The 26,314-nt window shown below is 38.5% G+C and overlaps 3 protein-coding genes across 3 annotated transcripts in view; all 3 read right to left on the reverse strand.

Moving 5' to 3' along the window:
- The window catches only part of LOC147850232 (187-kDa microtubule-associated protein AIR9-like), a 10,238-nt gene extending 3,160 nt beyond the window's left edge, over window positions 1-7,078 (reverse strand). The window contains exons 1-20 of the mRNA XM_087336766.1: window positions 5,687-7,078; window positions 5,420-5,491; window positions 4,361-4,426; window positions 4,191-4,262; window positions 3,972-4,037; window positions 3,816-3,878; window positions 3,658-3,723; window positions 3,390-3,489; window positions 3,055-3,156; window positions 2,740-2,969; window positions 2,476-2,590; window positions 2,270-2,390; window positions 2,008-2,183; window positions 1,615-1,750; window positions 1,342-1,442; window positions 1,207-1,254; window positions 943-1,130; window positions 575-692; window positions 283-410; window positions 12-197 (exon numbers count right to left, since the gene is read on the reverse strand). Of these exons, the coding sequence (XP_087192892.1) occupies window positions 12-197; window positions 283-410; window positions 575-692; window positions 943-1,130; window positions 1,207-1,254; window positions 1,342-1,442; window positions 1,615-1,750; window positions 2,008-2,183; window positions 2,270-2,390; window positions 2,476-2,590; window positions 2,740-2,969; window positions 3,055-3,156; window positions 3,390-3,489; window positions 3,658-3,723; window positions 3,816-3,878; window positions 3,972-4,037; window positions 4,191-4,262; window positions 4,361-4,426; window positions 5,420-5,491; window positions 5,687-7,078 (3,546 nt within the window). The remainder of the gene's footprint in view (window positions 1-11; window positions 198-282; window positions 411-574; window positions 693-942; window positions 1,131-1,206; window positions 1,255-1,341; window positions 1,443-1,614; window positions 1,751-2,007; window positions 2,184-2,269; window positions 2,391-2,475; window positions 2,591-2,739; window positions 2,970-3,054; window positions 3,157-3,389; window positions 3,490-3,657; window positions 3,724-3,815; window positions 3,879-3,971; window positions 4,038-4,190; window positions 4,263-4,360; window positions 4,427-5,419; window positions 5,492-5,686) is intronic.
- Window positions 7,079-16,798: 9,720 nt separating this feature from the next.
- Window positions 16,799-19,603, reverse strand: LOC147850233 (inosine-5'-monophosphate dehydrogenase-like). Its single transcript, XM_087336643.1, has 4 exons — window positions 18,544-19,603; window positions 17,936-18,115; window positions 17,261-17,518; window positions 16,799-17,180 (listed from the first exon to the last, which is right to left on the reverse strand). The coding sequence occupies exons 1-4, from the start codon at window positions 19,570-19,572 to the stop codon at window positions 17,109-17,111; spliced, it is 1,539 nt and encodes a 512-aa protein (XP_087192769.1). The 5' UTR covers window positions 19,573-19,603; the 3' UTR covers window positions 16,799-17,108.
- A 3,031-nt stretch (window positions 19,604-22,634) lies between these two features.
- On the reverse strand, window positions 22,635-26,001 carry LOC147850234 (HIT-type Zinc finger family protein). Its single transcript, XM_087336846.1, has 7 exons — window positions 25,844-26,001; window positions 25,701-25,732; window positions 25,512-25,556; window positions 23,430-23,522; window positions 23,262-23,350; window positions 23,067-23,117; window positions 22,635-22,925 (listed from the first exon to the last, which is right to left on the reverse strand). The coding sequence occupies exons 1-7, from the start codon at window positions 25,918-25,920 to the stop codon at window positions 22,893-22,895; spliced, it is 420 nt and encodes a 139-aa protein (XP_087192972.1). The 5' UTR covers window positions 25,921-26,001; the 3' UTR covers window positions 22,635-22,892.
- Between the last annotated feature and the right edge of the window lie 313 nt (window positions 26,002-26,314).

Below are 26,314 nucleotides of genomic sequence, written 5' to 3' on the forward strand. Positions count from 1 at the left end.
AAATTTTGTACTAGTCTCGCACACGAACCTGGTTGAATACGTTCTCTACCTACCACAGTTTTTTCTTCCCCCACCAAACCATCCTCTCGCACGGGTATACACTTAAAAGATACAAATCTGTTTATGGCTTCTTTTGTGATATTATACTGCAAACACCCTGCCGATTCCATTTGCAGCTCTCCAGAATCTCGTTCATTCTAGAGCAATGCATCTTACATCATGATTCATGATATGAACCAGCTCTCAAAAAAATACACATGAATATGATGAACTTCACGGTACCTTGAGGAGGTACCAGTTGTATTGGCTTCTGCCTTCATGACCTCCAATGTAACTATATGACACTGTCAACGTTTCACCTTCTACATACTCTCCCGTTATTGACAAGAAGCTAAGACTTGGGGGAAGCACTAATTGTCAAGGGGAAGTAAAGAGGCTATAAGTCTGGCGTTGATAATGTCAGTAATAACTTAAAAATGAATTCTTACAAGCAGAGTTATTGATGAAAGAAGCTGAATATAATAATATATGCTATGCCTAGACTTAGATGCATACGAATAAGAGTTATATATACTTCTAACTGGAACATCCGAAAAAGTAATTTCAGGTTGCCCACTTTCACCATCTGCACGAATTGGTGTATATTTTGCAGCCAAGTAAAACCCAACAGCATCAAGCGGGATACGGAAAGCCTGAAGAAAGAAAACGAAAAACAAATGAAAGAAAGAAAATTTTCATCAGCTAGGAAATGCCAAATTACATGTGTTAGAAAGAGTAGCTATTCAGGATTCTTTGCTTTCCTTTCAGTGGTGGTCATGTGACCTTGGTGCACTTACATCTTCGTAATCTCTGATTCTATATACTTATCACACAGCACCTTTTTATGGAGAAAACAAAACACCAGATGCTATGCATATTTGTGTCTAGTTTTGCAGACCAAACCTTCGATATTTTCGATGTACTTATCGCTTCTAGGTTTGTATCATCTAGGAATTCATCTCGAATTTTGGTTTTGAACCATTGTACACGGCTAGCACTTTCCACTCCACCCGAAATGATAGCGCTGATCACAACTTTAGTACCTTCACATATGTCGCCCACAATTCTCAATTGAGAGACCTTTGGAGGGGCTGCCCTAGAAAACGTTATATCCATTTAGAAGATAGAAATGTACCGAAAATGCATAGGAAAGAGAGTAAATTATACCCAATGTAACTGGCATAGATATTGCTGAGGCAGTATCACCGTGATGCCCTAATGAGCAAGAAAAGAAAGCACTATTTTGTGAACTCTCTTATCATCGTGGTCACCGAAACCACAGCATATATTTATATTATGCACCTTCATGATTTACAGGAGTATATGTGAACATCATCCTCGAACCAGCATCCTCCTTGGATAAAGTGTACTCTTTAGTTCCTTCAGCCACAGAATTGAACTCCCTAATGAAGAAAAGAAGGAGATATACAAAAACCAATAAATCATCAGCACTTTGCAACATAGGAAAAGAAGAGATACAGATACTGAAGTGGCCAAACCACCATATTCTTGTGCACAAAACGATGAAGGTATCACATATTCCATCTAAAGGAGAATCGGTTTATAATAACATACCCTAACTTCTTGCCTTCACGTAGCCATTCAAATTTGCTCTGGCCCTCTTTACCTCCAAAATATGTTCCAACACCCTTGATAGTGTTACCTTCCACTACATCTCCAAGAATATACAGATTGCTAACAGAAGGACTGGCTGACAAAAAAAAGAGTAACACTATTCACTCTGGAGTTTTGAAATCAAAATATGCTTGAAGACCAGGAGTCTGAACTTTGGGAAGGTTGTAGGATTAGTTACATGTGGCTTGTTGCTACAATATGTTTGGACTACATAACGAAACATTCATATTCATCATGGTCATAATTTTACCACTACCTACAATATAATTAACTAGATACTTGCCCATGGAGCTAAAGAAAATACAAATGCATAATATCTTGAAAGTAAATCACCTCCATGTACCACCTCTGTCGTAGCAAAGTAAGTCTCTCCGTTTACACCTTCTTGAGTCACGGGTATGTACATCAAGAGTAGATTAGCTCCAACATCATCTAGTGAGAGTTGATATTCCAACTCCTCTGCTCCAACTACGACTGACGGGCTTTGATCATCATGTCGTCTCAGCCAACTGAATTATTAGAATTTTGTTAGCTCTAGTGAGTCTGTTTTCACACTACAAGGGAAGGAGAAATGATTTCATATAGATATCAATACCTTACAATCCCTTTACCAGGAGTTCCACCACACCATGCTATCTCCAGATGTCCTCTTATTACATGACCTTCTTCCAATTTACCATCCAACGTGAGGCTCAGAACTTTGGGGCAGCCACTACCTGGGTACCATTCTTGAACATCATGAGTGGTATTTACACATTAGAAACATTTGTCAGATTAGCATCAAGGAGTTGAAGAAAGTACCAGGTGACACGGGAAAAGAAACAACAAATATTGAAGGGTATTCTGTTTCTCCGAGCACAGGAGTACACTCCACCTTGAGGCAGAGGCCAACATCATCATGCTTTGGAATATAGACCTACCACAAACAAGACACATGCCGTACACCATTAATGTGACAATCAAGAATATACGAGTGTCTCCAACCAAAGACCAGAACAAGATGCTTGCATTGAGCAAAACTGTTATGGTGGAAAGTTCAGAAAACAAGAACAAATGGAAGCTCACCTCTTTTGTTGCATTTTCAATGGGTATAAAGTTTTCAGGTATTTTACCCCCGATAAACCACTGATATCTCAAAGTCAGTTCCTCCATCTCATTGTTTGTGTGCTTAACAAAAGTGAAGTGGCAACTACAAGGATATCCTTCAGATGGTTTTTCAATAAATGCTTGCTCAAAGTCATATCCAGGAGGGATCTTGTCAAACCATCGTGCTTTAAGGTATTTCATGGTTGATTCTAAATTCCATGGAACCAATTATAGGTGATAAAATCAACAAGTATAGTATTCATATCGCAGAAAAAACTATCAACATCGGCTCACCAAAAGCTTCATCGACATTGCTGAAAACCCATCCATCCCTAATGCATAATGCTGTATGTGCTGGATATAAACGAGCAAGCTCTACTTCCTCCAAAGGGAGATCTGTGAAAAAAGCAGATGTTTAAGTAGCCATCAATAACCAGGCATTGAGCCACATAGAAACGTTTGTATATTTCGTTATGTTATGATAAGCTGTATCAGCTATAAAAATGTTAACCGATTATAAATTTGACAATTTTTTTCATGTATTTATATAGGGCATTTTTTGTCAATTAAATGTTTGCGGTGATGATAGATCAAAGAAAGAGAACAGCTATAGCCCCCCAACTTCTCACCTTTATCATTAAACTTCTTTAAGGTTGGGCCGGCCAACAATATCACAGCTGCTTCCAGATGCTGCATTTCTGAAATGGGATTCTCTTCCAAACGCAAATGCTGTAAACAGCATTCATCAATCAAGAGCCTAAGTTTAGAATAGAACTTTATATGAATACACTTCGCAGGTTTCGTGAGGACCCTCAAATAAGGGTGAACACATTACATTAAATGATCATGCATTATTGTCTCCATGGCAAAAAAAAACTTTGAATGTGTATTAAGAACCTCAAGCGAAGGCAAATGAGGAAACCCTTTGAATGTTGAGACCTTGTTCTTGCTTGCAGTAAGAACCTTCATAGGAAATAGAAAAATAGAAGAAGAATAAAATCTATGCATTTTGTTTATGTTTACATGGTTCAAAAATTTCCTGCCATTGTGGTTACCTGGAGTCTAGGTTGCATTGCCATTGCTAATGATTTCAGCTTATTCTGGGAAACTGACAGAAACTGGGAAAAGCGATGAACAAACAATCCAATTCACTAAAAGAAGGGACATTAGAAAGAACATTCCCACACTTGCACCTGCACTTTGTTTTATACCTCTAGATTTGGAAGTTGTGGCAAGCCACTTAACGATGTGATCTGGTTACCAGCAAGGTAAAGTTGCTGCCAAAAAGAAACACGTATATTTTATATATAGTTATAAAAACAAAATATATAAGAAAATATAGCATCTTTTGCTTGTTTTGTTTTTTGAAGAAAAGAAAAGGAAACGCAAGATGAAAATCAATAACCTGAAAAAACAAAACACAAACTAACCTGGAGAGCTTTACAGTTTGCCAAAGGCTCTAACCCATAACCTTTCAGCTCATTGGAACTAAGATCCAAAACCTGTATGTAGAAGTCATGTTTCTTAGAAATATTTATCAATGAACTTTTTTTTGTTTAACATTCCTATTGTATTCACCCAATACGATATCAATGTTCACCTTGACATTCTTTAAAATCTCAATTCCTGCAAGGTTCGCAAGCTTGTTATCCCTGAGGTATACAAACTGCGAAGAACACACATTCAGATTTTTGCACCAGCTTGTTGCCTAGAGAAGTAATCAATCAGAAAATAAGAACACAAAACATTGTATGGAGATTGAATTCATCAATGGTCTCTGCGAATTAAGCTCAAACACCAAAGGAAGATGGATCTGAAATCACAAAGACATTGTCAACCTTCATCCCTAGCTAGACATCAAAATTCGACAAGGTAAACCTCATCACAATCATGAATTTTCTTTACTTTTTTGACCAGTTAACTCCATAATTTCCAAATTTATTGCACATATTTTTGAGCTTGCTGCATTAAAGACCTCCCATTCTTCTCTCATTGCAGCATCACAACACATATTGAAGTCGCTGTCCGATGAAAATGCCCTGACCAGCCATATTGACATAGCATTTGTCCTGGTTCTGGTTCTTGCCTCCAAAACAAACACTCCTCTTCCAATGGCAATATTAGAGGCAAAAATACCCACTAGCGATAAACTAAGGGTTTCACTGTAAATTCACCCAGCCAGCCATTTATCCCCTGCCAGGGACACTTCTTAACAGGGCCTCCCAAAACTTGGCAACTATGTCACCATGGAACCACATAGTTTACTAAGAGGCTCTGATCATGTTCTCTGAGACCGGAAAAACACAGTATCTAATTCGAAGAAATGGTGTTCCCAGTGGTTCCATAAAAATATGTCACCTATAGGGCAATCAAATTCGTACTCATCAAGCATGCACCAACTGTTTCAAGTTTTGGGTGTCTTTCCGTATTTATAAGGAAGGAAACATTCAGGAATATAGGCAGATTCATAAAAAAAGAAGAAGGGGAGAAGACTTTTATGAATAGGACGGTCCTCCCTATTTTGCTCTTTTTGTCTCAGTCACTTTGCCCATTCCCCCCCCATTTTTAAAGAGAGTAGTACATGGCCGTGGCCATCGCCTCTTGCATTTTCAAGAAACAACAAATCAGAGAGCTATTAGGAACGCATAATGATATATACCTCTAGCTTTGGAGTCAGATGTTCTAAGTTGAAATCCAAGCTCCGAATTTTCTGGCCGCGCAAATCCAATCTCTGCACCGCCAATTTAAAAGATGCACTAAAACTAAATGAATCATAATATTCGTTATGGAACTCAATGAGTATAGACTAAAAGGAATACACACTCTATTCTACTCTACTCTACTGAATGAAACACGCAGACAATGTAGTTAAATCCAGCTTCAAGGTCAGGGAACAAAAGTAGATATGCATGTATATATGTATTACCACCACATCATCCCCTGACGTCACATCTATGGGAGGAAGCTGTTCATCCTCGTCGTCAATAACCTCTGAATAACTGTTTTTTTCCGAATCGCTAGCATCTGACCATGTGGCCCGTGAGATTTTTAGAGCATTTGAGGGGCATCGAAGGTCTGATGCAGAAGAGATCGATTTTCTACTTAATATATGTTGATCGATGCCATTCACGTTTTCTGCCGAAGAGATTGATTTTCCACCTAACCTATATTGATTGATGCCATTCACGTTTTCTGCCAAAGAGCGCGATTTTCTACCTAGCATATTAGATCGATCGATGCCATTGGAGTTTTCTGCTGATCTGGATAGGTGTTGGGATCGAGTTATTACGACAGGGCGTATCACGCTCTTCGCCCAATTGGACGATGACATGGACAGAGTCATTGGGGAGGATGTCAATGTCGATCTTGAGCTAATCGGACGAGGTGGGATATGCCGTGATGACACAGTTTTGGGTTTCATGGAAGAATTCATTGGGGATGATGATGATGATGGGGATGGGGATGGGGATGATTCTCTTTTCAATCTTCCCACCATTGTGCTTGAATTACCTGCCGCAGTGCTTGAAAGAGATTTAGGATCTGAAGAGGAAGATTTGCCAAACCGAAACCCACGGATTGAAGCTGGTTTGGGCAAGACAGGTTTGCCTCGAGTTAACAAAGGAGGAGAGGGTAGTACTCTTCCAGAATTCGACTCTTTCGGATGAACATTGGGCGATGACGATGACGGCTTGGACTCCTGAGATGGAATGGAAGTAATCGGCCGGGTATATACAGTATCAGGGGGGGAAGTACATAATTCTTCTGCAGAAACACTACCCAAGCTATGACGGCGCTTTGACCTAAGTATTACCGAGGAAGGAGAAGGAGAAGGAGAAGGAGAAGGAGAGTGTTTTCTAGTTGTAATTGATCTGGCTATGGAAGCAGAGGGGGAAGACGACTTCTTCAAAAAGTTGTGGTGAATAACCATTGGATTGGGTGAGCTATGGCGGTGATCATGAGTAGGATGTAGAGAGCAAGGTATAAGGTGTCTGTTCGCAGGTGCAGATCTCAGCTTTCTGCTGACAGATGGTTTCAGAGATCGATTCCCGGGGATGGAGGCATTCGTACTATAATTATCTTTTCTTTTATCATTGTCATCTCCATCTCCATCTCCATCATTGCCATCATTAGCGTCGTCATCACCATCATCAATTGTGACAGTTCCGTCCCCTAATTCTGTGTTTCTTATGTGATCATAGTCTTCTTTATGCGTGTCATTATTGGTCAGGATCCTGATCGGATCGGAATGATCGCCATGGTCAGGGTTAATGAGTGAATTCCTATCTACATTGTTATATACGCTGGCTAGAGAATCCATGGCCAGAGACGAGTTTTTCCGAAATTTAAACAGGCACGTAAATGGAAAGAAAGAGCAGAGATTACACCATATGAATACAGGCAGCCATGTGACAGGAACTTAGAAGGAGAAGGAGATTAAAACTTCAGGATTTAAACAGATGATGCAACAGTCAGAGGTATGAGTGGATGGATTGGATTGGACGATGCAAATTATGGATTTGACGGGAAGAGATTGAAGAAGAGGATGCGCTGCTACAGTTTGTTGAATGCAGGGAAGTGGTCTTCTTATGCTGCGGATTAACGCAGGGGCGACGAAGCAGCCATTGCTAATTCAGGCAAATGGCTTTTCCTGAAGAAGAAGAAGAAGAAGAAAGAAGAAGAAGCCTGCAGACGAAGAAGAAGAAGACGACTATACAGAGAGAGCGAGCGAGAGAGAGAGAGAGGTCCCGCTGGCGTGGCGCTAATCAGCCGACGTGTCCGCCACGTCATCTGGCGTCGTCCTGCCACGTCATCAGGTGCCACGTCTCCTGCCACGTCGGCAGTTCCTGAAAGAGAGAGGGGTCCCGCTGGCGTGCCACTAATCAGCTGACGCTTCCGCCACTTCATCATGTGCCTGTCTTCCGCCACGTCAGAGTTCCCGGGAGAGAGAGGCCCCGCTGGCGTGCCACTAATCAACAGACGTGTCCGCTACGTCATCAGAGTTTAGGGAGCCGACGTGTCCGCCACGTCATCAGGTGCCCGTCTCCTGCCACGTCGGCAGTTCGTGAAAGAGAGAAAGAAAGAAAGAAAGATATATTAACGTCTTCTATGTCCAAAATTGGGCCATGCTAGCCAATTAATCAGCTGGCCTGCCACTAATCAGCTGACGTGTCCGCCACATCATCAGGTGCCTGCCTTCCGCCACGTCAGAGTTCCTGGGAGAGAGGCGCCACTAATATGCTCACGTGTCCGCCACGTCATCAGGCATCATCCTGCCACGTAATCAGGTGCCCGTCTTCTGCCACGGCAGTTCGTGAAAGAGGGAGAAAGAGAGGTTCCGCCGGGGTGCCACTAATCAGCTGACGTGTCTGGCACGTCTTCAGGTGCCTGTCTTCCGCCACGTAAGAGCTCCCGGGAGAGAGAGGTCCCGTTGGCGTGGCACTAATCAGCTGACGTGCCCGTCACGTCATCAGATCCCAGCCTTCTGCCACGTCGGCAGTTCCCGGGCCATACAAGAGAATATACATAAAATACATACGCAATGGAAGAAGAATAATAATATCATTATTTTATTTTATTTTTATTATGTGTTCGTGTGTTTTTGTTTTTAATTTAATTCTTGGTTTTGTTTTTTTGTTTTATTGATCATTTTTAATTGCTTTTTCTTTGAGCATCTATTCTTCCTTCCTTGTCCGGAAACGCAAACGCAAAAGCAAACTACTTACTACATAGTGCATAGTAGATACATAACATATTAGGTAGTAGGTACAATTAACTAACGAACACGAAATGATGCAATCTTTGGCCGGCCGGCTGGACACCGTCTGTTGTCCCCGATTCTCGACCGACACTCATTACTGTAGTCCCACATACCAGACACCCCCCGTGAATCGTGTTTGCCCTTCCAAGAACCTTTTGGACCTTTTGTTTTGTGCCCTTCCGAGGACGTAAAAAAAATCCACGCCCAAATGAAATTCTTTTAAAAATCCACGTCCAATGTAGTTATGCTATGTATGTATATGATATACCCCCCCACGGTGCTTTGCACGAGACGTCGATGATTGATTGTTCACCATTTTAAGTATTTGTTGAGTATTTACGTATTGATATTCCAACTTCCAAGTCTTCTTCTTCTCTTATGTGTGTCTTGAAGATGTCACTTCTTCGAGCTTTGAGTTATGAAATTCCTTTTGTACTAAGAGAACCCTCCGTTTTCATTGTTTTTCTTTTCTTTATGACCGCCCTAGAATTCCGTTTATGGAAATCAAACCCCTCTTATTTAAGAATGACAGATAAGATGCCCTGTACCATATATAGATAGCCCTTCTCTTATTTCCTCGATTCTCAAGGCGCAAGAGGAGATCAATATCGGGAGCCACGACCTCAATTATTTAAGGTTTATTATATCTTCAAACAACATTATAGAATGCTGTTTTTTATAGTCACCCTTGCTTATCGATCGAAGATTCCGTGGTCGCTCTCTAAAAAATCTTATTTTGTCATTTGATAAAACTTAGAGATATTATTTACATGCACGTCACTTTATGGTCACAACAGACCATTGGGTTTATAAGAAAATAGTTTTGCAATGCAAAGGTAGATGGGCAGTGCTGATTCAAGACTTTGATTTTATCAATCCTTAACATGGTTACGTGATTTACATTTTGATCTTGAGGAGAATATCTTGAAGAAAATTTCTTTAAAATATGTACATTGGACCAAATCTAAATGTAGTGAAGATACCATTAAAAACACCACACCCAAGAAAATCAACCTCTCACATTATTTAGTGGTCTACTATGCAAACACATGTATTGGAGAGGAACGTGTTAAAGCTCGCATTATATAAATGGATGGAGATACATTGTATTGAATGAAGTGATATCCCACTCGCTTTCCCCATCAATTTGTTTCGAGTCTAGACTTCTTTGCAAGTACACATAGAATGTATTATAAAAGCTATGGGCTCCCTTGTATCTTGTGTTGATTTATACTCAATATATAGTTAATCATTATTGGTTTGTTAAAATATGCCATACACAAGATTATTGACGCCTTATATATTAATATATTATCAATCCCTTAATAAAGTTTGCATACTCTATTGTAATGGGCGTTTCTATGTCTAGATATCCCAAAGGTCAAAAATTCGTTTGGAATACCATATGCACCTTTAGTTGGACACCTTGGAATATATTATATACTCATTCTAATCTCAAATGGTAAATTATGGCAATATTGTACAATATTGTGTAATCAAATGTTTTCAAGACCTCGTTGCCATAAGAACCAATCCTAATTGGATATACATGTAGCACATGATTTCAGAATTGTCCATGAAATTTAAGAATGTACACCGCATCCCTCCCGATATCCATGATGTCAACAGGAAGTGATCTAGTCTCAAGAGGAGCATGTGTTGTTCATGTATGTTAACGTTGAAGAAACTTCATAAAAAATAAGTTTTTTGTCCATCTATCCTCATGGACACATAGATGTTGTTATAACCCATGGTAAAGCATCGAAGACGCGCTATTTCTTGAGAATTTACCATTTCATTTCCCCTCCATTGCATATATTAGGATGAGCAAATTAAGAACTCTTTCACAGTTGGAAAAGGAGAGTCACATATTCATTCCATGCCCAATTGTTAGGAACCTTATGCATGTGGTATTTGAGGCTTTCTCACAATTGGCTCACTAATGTAAACCATGCATAATTTATCCTTATTAAGTGTCTTCACAACATGACATTAGTGTTAATGTTTTAGATAACACTAAGGATACAAAAGTTTACGAAGATTTTAATTGTGCAACTTTTAAAGATATCCTAAAAGCACCACATAATCTCTTAAAGATTTTCTTATTGTACGAACATGTCCACCATTTATTCTTGCTCAACACCAATAAAGCTAGAAAGAAGTTTGAAAATCTATTTCTCATACACATTGCAAAGCACATTCTCATAGATGTGAGAACTAACAAAGTATATATTTGATTGGTACTCCAAAGATGAACTTTGAAAATCTGTTTCTCATACACATATTGCAAAGCACATTCTCATAGATGTGAGAACTAATGAAGCATATATTTGATTGGTACTCCAAAGATGAAGTTTGAAAATCTGTTTCTCATACTCATATTGCAAAGCACATTCTCATAGATGTGAGAACTAACGAAGTCTATATTTGATTGGTACTCCAAAGATGCGCACGCACACAATATAGAAATATTTATTGAAGTCTAGGAAGCAACAATAAAAATACGCCTTTCAAATGACTTTTCTCCATAATGACTTGAAGATATATAACAATGTGATCGATGATTAACAATTGGCAACGGTTCGGTAGAAATTGTTTTTAAACAACTTTTCATTTTTAGACCTTATTCTCGCATTTTAGGAAAATCTTAAAATTTTTTAAAAAATGAAATATTATAAATTTTAAAAAATTAAAAATTTGACCTATGTTGAAAACTAAAACCGAACCACGAAACTGCGGTTTTACGATTTAATGGTTTGAAAAATGTTTAGCGATTCGGTTTAATGGTTTCGTGGTTCGGTTCGGTTCAGTTCAAGTTTCAAAAAAAATTTAATGGTTCGATTTGCTGCTGATTGTTATCTATAAATAATCAACAGATGGATTTTGTGCAGCGGAATAGATATGGACTGTGTGTGTGTATGAGAGAGAGAGTGTGTGTGTATGTGTGTGTGTGTGTGTGTGTGAGTGAGAGAGACAAGGAGTAAGACACAGAGAATACGCAAGGTAAAGTATATTAACAAAGGAGAAAGACTCAACACAATACAAGGTGGGAGGAGGGTGTTTTATATAGTCACCCTCTCTCTTCATTAACTACAAGACTCATGGAGCATGGGGAATGTGAAAGCTCATAAGTTATGTGTCATAGAATATGATTTTATGACTCATACTAAATGCTAGAATACAAAGTGGTGACATAATGGTGACTCTTGACCGTGGGAGTGTCTATTCACTCTCAAGGTGAGTTCACACACTAGACCAAGTTGAGCTTGATTCTCAACATTATCGATGATCTTATGATGGTTCCTAGAACCAACTCATCTACATGTTCTCTAATTTCCATTCTCTTCAACCCACAAACTTCGACTTGCTCCCATTACACATCCAAATAACTTTGTCATAAGAGGAAGTGCAACAAATGGAATGATACATCTTCTCCTAAGCCATGATACATTAGCGTTACAAAAAAGTCACATTCATAAATTAATTAATGTGTAAAACACCCAAATATGAATAGGTTTGGTGAGTCAGTTAGTTTAAAATTCGATTTATCTAAGATAAAAATAACTATTCTACATATTTTTACATGAGAACAAGATCTAACTTGATACATTTGGATTAGAAATGATGATGGTATGATGCTTGGCCAGAAAAAATACTTGCCATGGGGGCAAATGGTAGGGTACAATGTTAGTTCAGAAAGAGACTGGGAGAATTTCAAACGGAAAAGAACTGAGCGTCTAGTTGGTAGTCCTAGGTTTACTAACAGGCTGGAAAAGGTGATCCGTTTGATAGATAAGGTTGTTGATGGTCTAGCTAGGCTGAATGAAGAAGAGGGGGTCTGGTTTGGGTGGTTTGTAGGTGAGGGCGATGCACAAATTATCTGAGGCAGGTGCCCATCTAATGAGTATCATTTGTGGGGCAACCTAAGTGTTGTGGCAGACAATGGCCAATGGTTGGTAGTGTGAGTGGTAGTGTTGGAAGGTAAGAAGTGCCAAGTAAACCCGGACCCAGGGAAGTTGGAATCTTATTGTAAGCTTTGGATAGTTGACAACAAGCCCATATGTGATTTGGATTGGGATCCACTAGAGGTGTGGTGGCAGAAACCGGGAACGGACAAACTGGAACGGTTTTTCAAGTACACTACTAAGCTAGGAAGGCAAATCATTGGCTCCAAGTCGATGGGTGCTGCTCTAACTTGCAATAGTTGGAAGGATAAAGGCCTTTCTGATGACTTGTTGAAGTCGTTTTGGAGGAGGCTATGGGCGTTCGATATGCTAGAAAAAATAAAGCTTTGATTGTGGCTTCTTAGTCATAAAGCGGTACCGGTGGGGGAGTGGCTTAGGTGTTGTGGTGGTGAGGCTAGTTGCAAGATTTGTGGACACCCTTTTGAATCAATTCCTCATTTTTTTTGGAATTGCAGAGAGGCTATTAACATTTGGGGTAGAAGTCTCAGGATAGTGGCAGCATGCGGCGTGAATGGGAGAGTTGTATGGGGGTCCATACAAGGGCTAAAGTTAACAGGGGAAGGTTGGGTTGAACAGTTAAACACCCACGGTCATGGATTTATAGTGCAGGGTGGCAAGGTGTTTCAACGGGTTGGAGTTCAACCTGGCACTAACTCAGAATTTTTTGAAGAGATATGGACGATGGTGGCTTGTTTATCGGTCTGGCACATTTGTACCAGGCGTTGTAAGTTTGTTTTTCAACAACAAAAGATCCCTAGCGGTGAGGTGTTATTAAATATCTGGTTTGAGTTGGTATCTTGGATGCGGGGACGATACGACTCGATTAAGGGGGAATCAAATGCAACTGAAAGAACTTGATCAAAGTTCTTGTTGAAATGGGGTAGTTCTCCTATGGTGGGCAGATCATCATCAGGGCTTCAATGGAACTACCAAGCACCCCGATGGTTGTTTCCCCCAACGGTTTCCATCAGTGACTAGGTGATGTAAATATGTATAGATATGGTACAAATTACTAGGTTATAGGAGTTATTTGGATACTTTTGTTGAAAATGAGGTGGGGACTATGTCCACTTTGGTGGGAAGGCCAGAGTGAGGGTTGATGAGAGGAATTTTTGGTGATCTATGATGTAATTTGTTTGCTAACTAATGCGAAGTAGTGTTTTTTTTATAAAAAAAAACTTAATACATTTGAAATACAATCGAGTTTGTTTTGGGCACAAGATCATATTCCAACAAATAACTTACACATATGTGCTTTCTCCCTCATGTCACTTAAGAAGTCAAATGTGAAATAACTCCCCATTATATAGGATTTAATGTAGACTTTAGTATCTAAAAGGTTTATTATGTATATAATATATTATTGTACAAAGTTGAACTTTCATATGATTTTTAGGCCATTTGCCCATTTCACATGTCTATGTCATCTACTAGATCTTCTAATATGACGTGTTACACGCCACCTACAAGATCTTCTATTGTGTTAAATATTATGTTTCATGTTGCAAGAAAATTGACGTATTTACTCCATAGGAATCATACTCTCCATCTCCTCTCTCTATATCTATCACCAACACGTCATCATCAAGACAGTTCAAATTCCTCAAGTTATGTTGGTTAAATTTGTAGAATCCCATCCTTATTTATTGGTTCCATTGAAAAACATGTAAGAAAAGGAATGTTAAATAAAGTGAAATGCATTCCTAGGAATAAGGTACACATATCCACGAAGCCAAGTAGTAGGGAATTAGAGCAATTCTTATGGCAAATTTCACCCAAATATAGGGCAAACTTTGTATTTTGGTTCATTTGGCTTGATCCTTATAAAGTTTCATAAGATTTACATTCCAATTAGGTAGGTCACACATTCTTAAGGAGAGTTTCCATTCTTCACTCCCCATGAAACAAGAAGGTTGTTTAGCAAATACATGTTGGGGAGTAAGGTATATAATGGGAAACTTTTGTTGAGGTGGAAACATTTCTACTTTAACCAACAATAGCAATATGAAACTTTATTCATGATGGTTGTGTTGGTTTGCTATAAGTGTGACTATATATGTCCAATTTGGGAAATGATATAAAAACCTCTCTTTCTCTTTCTTTGGTTTTCTTTCTCTTATTTGTGTGCCATACTTTTTGCTTAGGAATGTAGTAAGTCTAAGCATGATATTTAAGGAGACAAGTGACAAACATGTGCATTCTCACATGTCTACCCAAGGTAATGAAACAAGCATGTATATTCCTTTTCCGCCTGACTTTTCGTTCTAAAGTCTAAGTTCATAAATTGCATGATTGTTTGGTGAAATCTGTTCGACCCTAGAAGTCCTATGTGTATTGTAAGTGTGAATTGATGTTTCTATCTTTTCTCATGAAATAGGGTAAATAGAAATGAAGGTCGCATGCATTGCAATCCTTAAAATATATGGAAACTAAATTAAAGGTATGTGTTTGTAAAAATAAATGAAGCCATACTAAATGAGAAAATGTTCAATATTGGTACCAAAGTTTGATGATAGGCCAAAGTAGTATAGGAAACTTGCAAACTAATTATTTTGTGTAAGGACGTATCTTACTAAGCAAGAGTGAAGTTGAAATGCTCATATTGGAGCATGTGTAGGAACAATCAATTTTATCCTAACAAGGAACGAGTCGTGCAATGCTTGTAAAAACTATTTGTGTCCTTCTCACCTGTTTCTAACGAAAAGTTATATTACACGATGATCCTCTCTTTATTCTGCGTTTACTTTCTCAACTATCCATTTGGATGAGAAATTGATCAAATAGAACCTATATAGGATTCTTTTCCTCCGAGAAGGTGCAGTAAATGATCATAGGTTGAGTCTAGATGAAAGACAAAAATGTTGATGCTTTCTCCAGCTAATGTTATTCAATAGTATAGTATTAGTATGGAGTAAGCTAAGCGATATTCATTGCAAGAGATGGATTGTTTTAGTGTGGGAGGCAATGAGGCATAAAAGAGAGAATTACATTGGCCATTAAATTTCTATCACAATATTGTAGCTTTGCATTTATAGAGAGGTTGTTCAGCACATGAGAGAGATTGCAACCAAGAAGAGAAACCATTATGCACTAAGAAAACCAATGTCTTAGCTTTTGTTGTGGCAAATATGTGTATGGTGAGCTTTTTTCTATACTTGATAATGCAAGTGAAATTTGTATTGGCTTGCACAAGAAAGGAAGTATTTCCCTTATAGCTAGGGTTGTTGGAAATGAACATGCGCCAAATTTTGAAGATCTAGACAAGAGGATATTGATGGAATTGATGAGGAACACAATGAAGCTAATGTTATTCCTAATGAGCTTAAGAAGTGGTGAGAGTTTTAGGGATGAAATATACAAAACCTATTTTGTTAAGTCTTGTCCTAAAATCTAAACCCTTAAATTTAAAATTTTGAATGTTATATGTTTCGTAATTTCATGTTCTTGTTCCCAAAACATTCTCCTTTCAAGTTAATGGGACCTACGCCACTCGTAAAAGCCACCTCTGATGAGGTATCCAGCCATTCCATAATTTCTTTGACTTTAACTACATCCAATTCAATATTGCAAATGGCTCAAAAAACATTTTCTCTTCAAAAAAATCACATATGGAAACGTTTCCACGCAATATGATGTGCCTAAAGCAAATCAAGGACGTTTTGAAGATGGTCCAAGAAGATATCTAGAAAGAACTATACACAAGAATATCCTCCTAAAACTTCTTTGGTGTCATAAAAATAGTTGGAGAATTAATGTCATATGGCATGACCAATAACTCTTAATGGCCAAAATGTATGTGTATACGAAACCTTATTTCAAGCGCATCTTCATCTTTTGTATAAATTTGTTTGTGGAGATAATTTTCCTAGTGTATGGTTATGGCATGATTGTTTCTTAAGTTTCATCATGTTTTGAGTTTATTGAAACAAATATTCAATGCACATAACTTTGATCTTTCTAATCAAACATACAGTTTCTACAAATGTCATGCAAGATTTAACAGCAATCATATCTGACCTTCTTAACATAAAAGATACCCACTATCTTCTTCAATCACATTCATGTAGTTAATTTTCCACTTATAATGTCAATATAATTGAACAGGCTCAAAGACCTTAGCTTGACAAAAAATCCAAACCAAGAAATATCTAAAATCTAGATTACGTTCCTAAATCTTGGGAGATGTTATGAGTTTGAGAAGGGACTTGAAAGCTAGGACCTTTTTCACCTTTTTCACCTTTTTGTATCATGCTACCTATTAGCGACACAACAGCAATGCTAGCCCGACAGTATTAACTATGTACTTCAAAAGTAATTTTCACAAACTCGGCAAATATTTAACTCGCTTTTGGGTGTCCATACAATTATCCATATTAGCATGAAGAGACATAATCGAAAATATGTAAAATAAATAGAAATTGAAACGAGTTTTTTATTTGTGGAAATAAAAGTTGGAGGATTTTGGAAATCATGAAATATGCCAAAATTGTACACATTCTCAATGAGAAAACATCTGTAATACATGGTGAACCACTCTCTTGAAATTCATTGCAGGAATTTCCAAATTAATATGAATGTTTCCAAAACTTTAAAACTTATTGATCGGGTTTTTTTCTTTGAACAAATTAAAATGCCTTCTTTTCGTATGAAACTAAATGGTGAACTCCCCCTTCCGCCTGAGCAGCACCAGTACGAACCTATACGTCCGGTTCATCAAGAAATCAATATATACAAAAACAAACAAACGCTCAAGAAACACACACATGCATTTATGTACCTCAAGCCTAATCTTGCCATTTGCAAGGGAGCTGTGCGCTTCATGTATAGACTTCACTCCAAGATCTTGGAATCCTTGTTTAACAGCATGCATTGTATATGGTAATATCTTGAGAATCGATCCTTTGTCAGCTACAGCACCTGAAACACCTTGGGCAATCTTGAGCTTCGACTTATCTCCCAAGTAACGAGAATCACTACCCTTTGTCATGGCCTCAAGAGACCCCATTCCTCTGTACTTCTTAACACGACACCCATTCTGTAACAGTTTTCAGGGCTTTTAATTGTGAGAATCATGTATGGTATCAACAATGAGTTTACCCAGAATTTGCTGAACACACACAATTTCAATATGCAATAGCACTGCTATTGCTTTAATTGGTTTTTTGGATTGCGGATCGCATATCCAACTTTCACATGGATTCCTCATTATAAAATGTCTCATAGTGGTTTGTGCTCATTACATACTAGATAATTAAAACTTGCAAAATCTTATCTCACCACATTAAATTTCATGAAATTCACAACAATAAATGCAAAGATGAAAGATGCCTGTAATCTGTTCACATGTATTGTTTCTCAAAGATTGGGGAGTCTTTCTTTCCAGTATGGGAAAGTGTCTATAAAACTCCTCATGAAACTTTACATAGGCTTTTCCGAGTGCATTAAGGCTCACCTGGTAAAAGTACTCACCGGGAGCTTCAGTTGTGCCAGCAAGGAAGCTTCCCATCATGACCGTCGATGCTCCTAGGACGAGGGCCTTAACAATATGCCCCGAGTAAGTGATGCCACCATCTGCAATGATTGGCACACCCAATTGCTTTGCAAGAGATGCTGTCTTGTACACAGCAGTAGCCTGGCGAAACAAATACAAAGGCTCTCCTTTCAAATCAATACATAAAAAGTATATAGCACATCATCTCTTCTCCTTTTCAAAGATGAATTAAAATGCATACAAAGGATTTTCCTTTCAAATCGATATTATAGAGCACATAACATTTCCACAAACCTAGCAGAAATGCAAGATCTATTATTCAAATTGTAGGATATGGCATACACATACATTCTTCACATCCCATTTCTCAATTCAAAACTAAATTAACATGAATAAAAGAACAATCCTGGCTAGAAAATGCATACATAGAACCTAAAAGGCATGGATACAACTAATGGAAAACACATGCAAGCTCTTCTTCAAAGGGTTAAAATTTAAGTAAAAATACATACAAACATATATGACACATTCTTTCGAATTAGACTTTAGCATTAATCACAATCACTAACCTGGCCTCTTCCGACAGCACAAACTTCTTGCGTGGTGCAAATAGATCCGGACCCCATGCCCACACGTAGAGCATCAGCACCTGCTTCAATAAGGTTTCTAGCTTGGTAGCTCGTGACAACATTTCCAGCTATGACATCTAACTGGGGGTAAGCTTTCTTTGAAAAGGCCAACATTTCCTTCTGATAGATAGAATCGCCTTGTGAACTATCAAGAACAACCACATCCACACCAGCTTCCACAAGCATGTGAAGTCTTTGTTTATCATTTTCTCGGGTCCCGATGGCCGCCCCAACAAGAGGCTTTCCATCAGACCCAAGTGAAGGTGGGCCTCCACATGGTGGGAAATCTCTTTGCTTCAAAAGATCATTTCTACACAGAAGACTTACTACTTCTCCACCCTCTGACACTATGGGCAATAAACTCTTTTTGCTTTGAATGAGTATTCTGGAAATTTCTTCAAAACTAGCCCCTTCCGGAGCCGTGACAAGATCAGTCACCATAACTTCTCGAAGTTCCGTGAATCTATCAGTTACAAAATCGATATCTCGATTCGTAACAATCCCCAAAAGTTTAGAATTAACATTCCCATCCTCGGTAATGAGAACCGAAGAGAACCCTCGATTCTTTTTTAGCACATCAATCTCAAATATTTTATCGCATGGCTTTAAGCAAACAGGGTCATTAACAAAGCCTACCTTTAAGGCCTTAGCTTTTTTCACCATGGAAGCTTGCTCATGGGGGCTGGTGTTGTAATGGAGAATGCCAATGCCACCAACATATGCCATGGATGAAGCCATAGAAGCTTCAGTAACAGTATCCATGGGAGAGGAGACACAAGGTGTTCTCAAGAGTATGTTTCTAGTCAAGCGGCTAGAGAGATCGACTGTGTCGACCGCAAAGTCGATGTGTTTAGGGTGGAAGATGATATCGTCGTAGGTGTAAGAGAAACCTTGGTTGAACATGGAGGAGGCTGTAAACCCATCATCCTCCTCTACTGATGCAGACAAGATGCCATAGCCATTCTCCATAGCCTCCTTCTCTAGGGGATTTATAGGAAGAAGAAGAAGAAGAAGAAGAAGAAGATTGGTATGGTCTGATTCTCTCTCACAAGGAAGGAAGGAAGGAAGGAAGGAGGTTTTACTGAATGACACAGAGCAGGGGATCTCTGGCTCTCCACTTTTCTACATATTTATATTTTTGTCTCCCCCCCCCCACAAGATTCCCTGCATATATGTATGTATTTAGGGTTTAACCTTATATCTTAGGGGTTTTTTTTTCCATTCTTCATTTGGATTCTCTTGAGTCTTAAATGTAATTATGTATGTATGTATGTGGGAGTTTCATCATGTGACATTAATCATGTGATCATGTGACAGAACACGATGTCATGCAACGAAACAGGATTATATAAAATCTTATGCCCCGCACACTCACCTCGATTTTAGACATTGCGTTCAATTGTTCACGTTCGTCCCATGTGTATGAATGTCTCATTGGATATAACTTTTCCTAGCCTAATGCCCCATAAATGACACTTGGAGAGAATTCGCACACTCGTATGATGGTGCTTTGCAAGGCTATTAGAATTAGAGATAGATAGACAAACTTTATTTTTTTCCTCATATATCATGTGTCATCCTATGGAACAATAGTGATACATTTTCAAGTAGTATACGGGGAGTGGAATAATGGCTCTCGATGCTCAAGAATTTTACTCAAGAATCTTGACATGAGGAAAGCAAACTCAAATGTACTTGAATGTGGAGTCACACAAAAACCTACTAATTTTTTTTTCATAACTAGGCTATCATGTATAATGTTGGCCATTTGGAAGCATCAATAATTGAGTTCCATGAATAACGAATCTTAAGTGGAAATTGGAAGACAGTCAAGAAGGCTATCATGTATAATGTTGGCCATTTGGAAGCATCAATAATTGAGTTCCATGAATAACGAATCTTAAGTGGAAATTGGAAGACAGTCAAGAAGGCTATCATGTATAATGTTGGCCATTTGGAAGCATCAATAATTGAGTTCCATGAATAACGAATCTTAAGTGGAAATTGGAAGACAGTCAAGAAGGCTATCATGTATAATGTTGGCCATTTGGAAGCATCAATAATTGAGTTCCATGAATAACGAATCTTAAGTGGAAATTGGAAGACAGTCAAGAAGGCTATCATGTATAATGTTGGCCATTTGGAAGCATCAATAATTGAGTTCCATGAATAACGAATCTTAAGTGGAAATTGGAAGACAGTCAAGAAGGCTATCATGTATAATGTTGGCCATTTGGAAGCATCAATAATTGAGTTCCATGAATAACGAATCTTAAGTGGAAATTGGAAGACAGTCAAGAAGGCTATCATGTATAATGTTGGCCATTTGGAAGCATCAATAATTGAGTTCCATGAATAACGAATCTTAAGTGGAAATTGGAAGATAGTCAAGAAGGGACATTGTGCAATGTTGAAGCATACACTAGGGTCCAATCTCTTCATAATCATTGTTGATGTTTCATTGAAGAACGATCAATGGCTTTGGAGAGGAGCCACATTAGTGTGATATTCTAGGTACCCATTGATGAGGACATTAGTTGCTCTATCTACATAAAAATAAGGGAAATCCTAACACATATCTTGAGGTCTTGACTGAATTGTAAAGGCAATTATATGCATTCTCCTGGATTTATATTATGGTTAAGTTTAGAAAATATGGCCACAAGCATTGTCAACTTTAAATGATCATGCATAGATGTTTATTACACAAAAAAATGGAGGCCTATGGGGAAATATGCTAAGAATTCAAGGATCTAGAACTAAATATGCTTTTTGGAAGGAGAATTTGAGGCATTGATGAGTAATTCTTTTTTAGATGAATTTGATCCATGGGGAGATATGCTAGAATTCAAGGATCTCGACCGAAATATGCTTTTTTTTCGAGGAGAATTTGAGGCCTTGATGAGTGACTCTCTTCGGGTTGTGTACATAATGGGCCTTCCTTACACTTCGACAACAGTGGATTGTTGTTTTTCATATTGCTGTTGCAATTCATATAACCTACTTTACGACAAATCAACATTGGCAATTAATATAAATCCACTTATTTATCACAAATAATGAGAAATGGCCAATTAATATATGACACACACTCATATATCAGGGGTTATATGCAAGATACATACCCTAGGTTTTCAGAATACTATTCTTTGGTTGGTTAACATGAAAAAGAATGATTGAACGATAAGCATGCTAAGTCATCTAAAAACCGAAAGACCTTGTCAGTTCTGCCAGCTAAAAAGGGCAAGCCATGAGACAAAATAAACAAACAAAATTTATAGTTGAATGGTCAGATAAATTGATAATTGTAACAAATCCAGGCATATATGCTCATTAAAGATTGCTTCCAAGGTGCCAAAAATTAACACCATTTGAGCTAGTAAACCTATGGTATGTGTACAATCAGGACATGTTTCACTGCTTGATATCAACCCCCAAAAAGACATTCAAATAGGCTTACAGTGCTTATTACTCATTGGAAGAGAGACAATACTTCTACTCATTGGATGAACACAGGATTGTCTGTATGCTTAGTTTATAAATTCAACATTAACAGAACAGGGCAAAACCTTTCTAAACACTTAGTTCACACGGAGATGCACTAAACAATGCAAAGTAAGGTTATCTGTTCACCCAGCTTTAGAACAGTTTTCACTTAACAACAGAAGACTCAAAGACAGCCCCTGTCAAAACCAAACACAGGTGTCAAGCATTTCTGAACTCATGGTTATCCAAGGGCAAGGGACATTCCTACAGTACTTCAAGGTACAACCCGGCAATGCCACAAAGCATGGAAGTTAAAGGTTAACCATAGACTCTTCAAATCATAAACAAATTTGCTATTTCATGAAGTATGGCTTCGCAGTAACAAACTAATCTAAAGGATGTAATGTTTGGGAAACTGTATCAGTGCACAAACTTAAGGTCCTCACTTTGTCATACTCAAATGTGGAGTGCATCAACATTTTCAGCATTAACATGAACGTACATGACAACACTGCTTTTGTGAAACCCAAATTACTGAAAAAATAGAAATAAAATATGGTGTTTTTAACACAGCCACAAATATTTGATGCATGTAGGTGTATTTACATGATTTTTATAAGGCAGAAATCCTCCAATTAAACCTATATTTTGTTCTCAAAATTGTACAACGGGTATTGGAATCTTAAACAGTTCAATTGTATGGAAATGGGCAAATAACATGACCTCGCAGATCTAATGAACTCTTTTGAATCTTTTATCCAACAAAAATGCATAAGAATCCCTGTTTTAAAGACAGCTTAAAACTAAGCTTGTTCAGGGTTTATGACTGCAAGTACCTGTATGATGTAGCAAAAGCAATAAAATGAATAAGTAGAAATTGTCTTATTATTGGATTTCCAATATAGGGAATTGCTAGCACAAAGTTCATTGTCACTATACAAGAGAAAAAACAGGGATCACAGACAGAAGCCAGATACCTTATCTCGAAATTCTCTAAACAATTCAACATCCAAGGCTTGGTTCAGATCCTGCACCATGTGATGATGAAAGAGTTAGCAGAATCAACAGAATAAAATAAGAAAGTACTGAACCAGTATTACTAACGAAATAAACCCATTTGCTCGTTTTGCATCATACATATGAGCATGATTGGTTAAAAAAATTCACATAACCTTCTCCGCATCCGATGAACTATCAATCATCCGAATGAGCTCTTGAAGTTTTGGTGCTTTCAACAATGTTCGAATCTCCTCTGATTCAGCTGTAGGAAAAGCCTCCAGTTCAATGTTCAAATATAACTATTCAGGGTGGTAAAGCCTCTTTGTATAGTCAATAATTACCAATAGATTCAAAATGACTTTGTTGTAACCTCCACTCATGTTCATCATCAATCTCGAAAGGCCTTGAAGGCTGCACATGCAGTAATGAAGACCCTGCAAAACCTTAATATCTCTTTGCACGTGCAATGATGTGAATAGTCACAACTGGTGTGAAACGCCCAGAGCACTTCAAAGACAAGAAACCTTTCAAACACCAACATGATTGACACCAAAATATGAAAATGGTACGACACAGGGCAATAATGCATAGAAGATCATCCGATGCTGTGGAAGTCAAGGATGCCTTGAGAATATCCTGAACTTGTCAACAAGAAGGGCAGGGTTTGGTGCAAGGAATCCATAGAACATCCTACAGCTTATGCTGCTGCCAAACCAGATCCCGATGAAATATATCCCATGTGCAAGCAAGCAATCCAGCAATAAAATCTACATGCTAAGCATGGGAACAAAACAAAGCAAGAGGAAGCGAGCCTGTGACTTTGACATAGAATCATTACATCAAGCACATGTGAGATCGTTACTCACACTGGTACCCACCGGTATTGCTTGAATACAGTGTGAATTGACCTAAAACATCCAGCTTGGTGACTGATGTCCAAAATGCAGAGATATGAGAAGAATCTACTGTGAAAGCAAAATTAATGGCACTACATAACCAGCATTATAGTTGTATTGAGGATAGCTGCTGGCCAATTTTGGATATGGATGTGTGGCCTGACCAAATACAATAGGAAAAAAAGGAGATGAAAGTATCATGCCATGTGTATAAAGGCCACATCCACTCATCTTTATTGAGACTAAGTAATGAAGCAAAAGGCCCCCGAAATCTGAAGTCACCAAAGAGATAATGCATGTGAAGTGACCTTTGGATCTACAGATTGCTGCTTCCTGAAGGAAGCTAATGCACAAATATGAATCCAAGATAGGATGATATCGTACTCTGAATGATCATCAGAGCTGAATGCACAAATATGAGTCCAAGATAGGATGATATCGTACTCTGAATGATCATTAGAGCTGTGAGAGAAGTGGATTCACATCTTGTTTCTAGCATCCACAATAAATATAAAATGTTGGGAACATGCTATCACATGATAAGGGCTTCGTAAAAAAATGTGTCATTATCCCAACGAGGAGTCTACAGGACAAAGGTTTGACTAAGTGCTTGGACACAAGGGAACAACACAGCATCTCAGGATTATCTTTCCCAAGAGACTAGGTAGATCATCACCAACTATAGATATGGGCCAGTCTCTGACCAAACATATCCATAAGCAGCAGTAACAAGTTGAAACCTTCATCAACACCAAATGTAGTGGTTCAGCAACACCAACAGAGAAACCAAAGCACTTGCCCAAGGCGTCCCAATTATATGCAGAGTGTCGTAGAAGAAATCCAGTTCCTGTCCACATCAGGCAGCTGACCCCAGATGGATGAATTCTGAATAGTGATATAGATTCCTCCATAAAAACAGGAGGAAGTAACGGGCTATAGTTGGGTGGCCTTGATGCACAGATCCTGTGAGAGGGATGCAGCACCCTACATGGCTACATATATGGTATTGGCACTCCATGTACAACGGTAAAGTTCCAATACACTAGTAATCCAAGGTTGGGGGAAGCTATAATGCATCTGAGAGCCGTCTAAGAAACCACAAATCACTCTTTCATACACATTATAAAGGCAAGATGCATGATCTCTATCGGATGGCCAATGTGTGTGCATGTTTCAATGCCCTCAATAATAGGAGATCATAATAAGATGCATCAAACAAGGCCTGGGGAGATGTTGCCACAACCTCTTGATGCAACCACCTTATAAAAGGTGGATGACAAAGTAATAACAGGAATTGTGACCCCAGTGGCAGGAAACACTCTTATGGGGAGGGACCAAACTGTCAAGAAATCCATCTCCGATATCAATGGTGATGGGTGTTTAAAACTATTATGCCCTAAGGCACTATAGTTGTCACATTAATCTATTGATTACCCTTGCCATGACAACCCATCATATACATTAGATAATAATGCGAAGAAAAAAAAGAGTAAGCAAATTATGTGATAATGAAAAACAAGCAGTTACCATCAGCTGGCATAGAAGACGGTTCTGATCTCGTACAGGGGGTTTCTGAAGAGCAACCAAATTCCTTCATTAATAAAATAAAAAGTAAAAGAAACCCAGCTTCTCCAATCCCACCAACACATAAAAAAAGAAAGTATTTAGAATAACTTAAACGTTTGTGGTAGTTCAGAAAGAAAATGTTATTATTACCTTTGTGTTGTTTATAACAAGGAATCGAGCAACTGCAGCAAAACAAAACAAACCAAAACAAAAACGAATGAGAGAAAGGTTTAGATCGTAATAGAAAGCTGGCTTCTATTACTTATATGTTTTTTGTGGTATGTTTCTCTTACTAAGGAAGGAAGCAGGAGGGGCACTTGTATTTGGAGGAGGCACTCTGACAGACCTTGCATTGCTGGGGCCCCACCATCTCTCTCTATCTGTTCTCTATCTCTGTACGTTTCTCTCTATCACTCTGCCTCTGTGTTTCAGTATATGTTAGTTAAGTTGATTGAAGCAAGTGGTGGAATAGGGAGGGAGCCTGTAATGATCGGCAACGGCTCGGTTCAAGCCTAAAACGAACCGCTAAACCGCTTAAACTGTTTGGCGGTTCGGTTCGGTTTAGGCTTGAGCTTCCTTAATCGGTTTGAAGTCGGCTTGGGATGGCTCAAGACGAACCGAACTGAGTTGGGCCAAACCAATTACCAAGCCGGTTAAGGCTTAATCAGCTTGGTTCCAATGGTTTAGGAACTGGTTTGGTTTAGGTTTGGAAACTCCCAAACTAGTTTAGGCTTAATAAGTTTGGTTTGGACAAGGCCAAACCA

Source organism: Azolla caroliniana, unplaced genomic scaffold, assembly GCF_043228905.1.
Source record: "Azolla caroliniana isolate FFs.n. ecotype wild unplaced genomic scaffold, voAzoCaro1.0.p SCAF_21, whole genome shotgun sequence".
In the NCBI taxonomy this organism is placed as follows: Eukaryota; Viridiplantae; Streptophyta; class Polypodiopsida; order Salviniales; family Salviniaceae; genus Azolla; species Azolla caroliniana.

Excerpts from the sequence above, each read along its gene's own strand:
- LOC147850233 (XM_087336643.1), bottom strand. The coding sequence starts at position 19,572 with ATGGAGAATGGCTATGGCATCTTGTCTGCATCAGTAGAGGAGGATGAT. Across the intron at positions 17,519-17,935 it reads CCGGTGAGTACTTTTACCAG|AATGGGTGTCGTGTTAAGAA; the intron begins GTGAGCCTTAAT and ends AAACTGTTACAG. Across the intron at positions 17,181-17,260 it reads ATGGCAAGATTAGGCTTGAG|GTTCGTACTGGTGCTGCTCA; the intron begins GTACATAAATGC and ends CCGGACGTATAG.
- LOC147850234 (XM_087336846.1), bottom strand. The coding sequence starts at position 25,920 with ATGGTGGGGCCCCAGCAATGCAAGGTCTGTCAGAGTGCCTCCTCCAAA. Across the intron at positions 23,351-23,429 it reads AAGTCATTTTGAATCTATTG|CTGAATCAGAGGAGATTCGA; the intron begins GTAATTATTGAC and ends CTTTTCCTACAG. Across the intron at positions 23,118-23,261 it reads GTTCATCGGATGCGGAGAAG|GATCTGAACCAAGCCTTGGA; the intron begins GTTATGTGAATT and ends CACATGGTGCAG.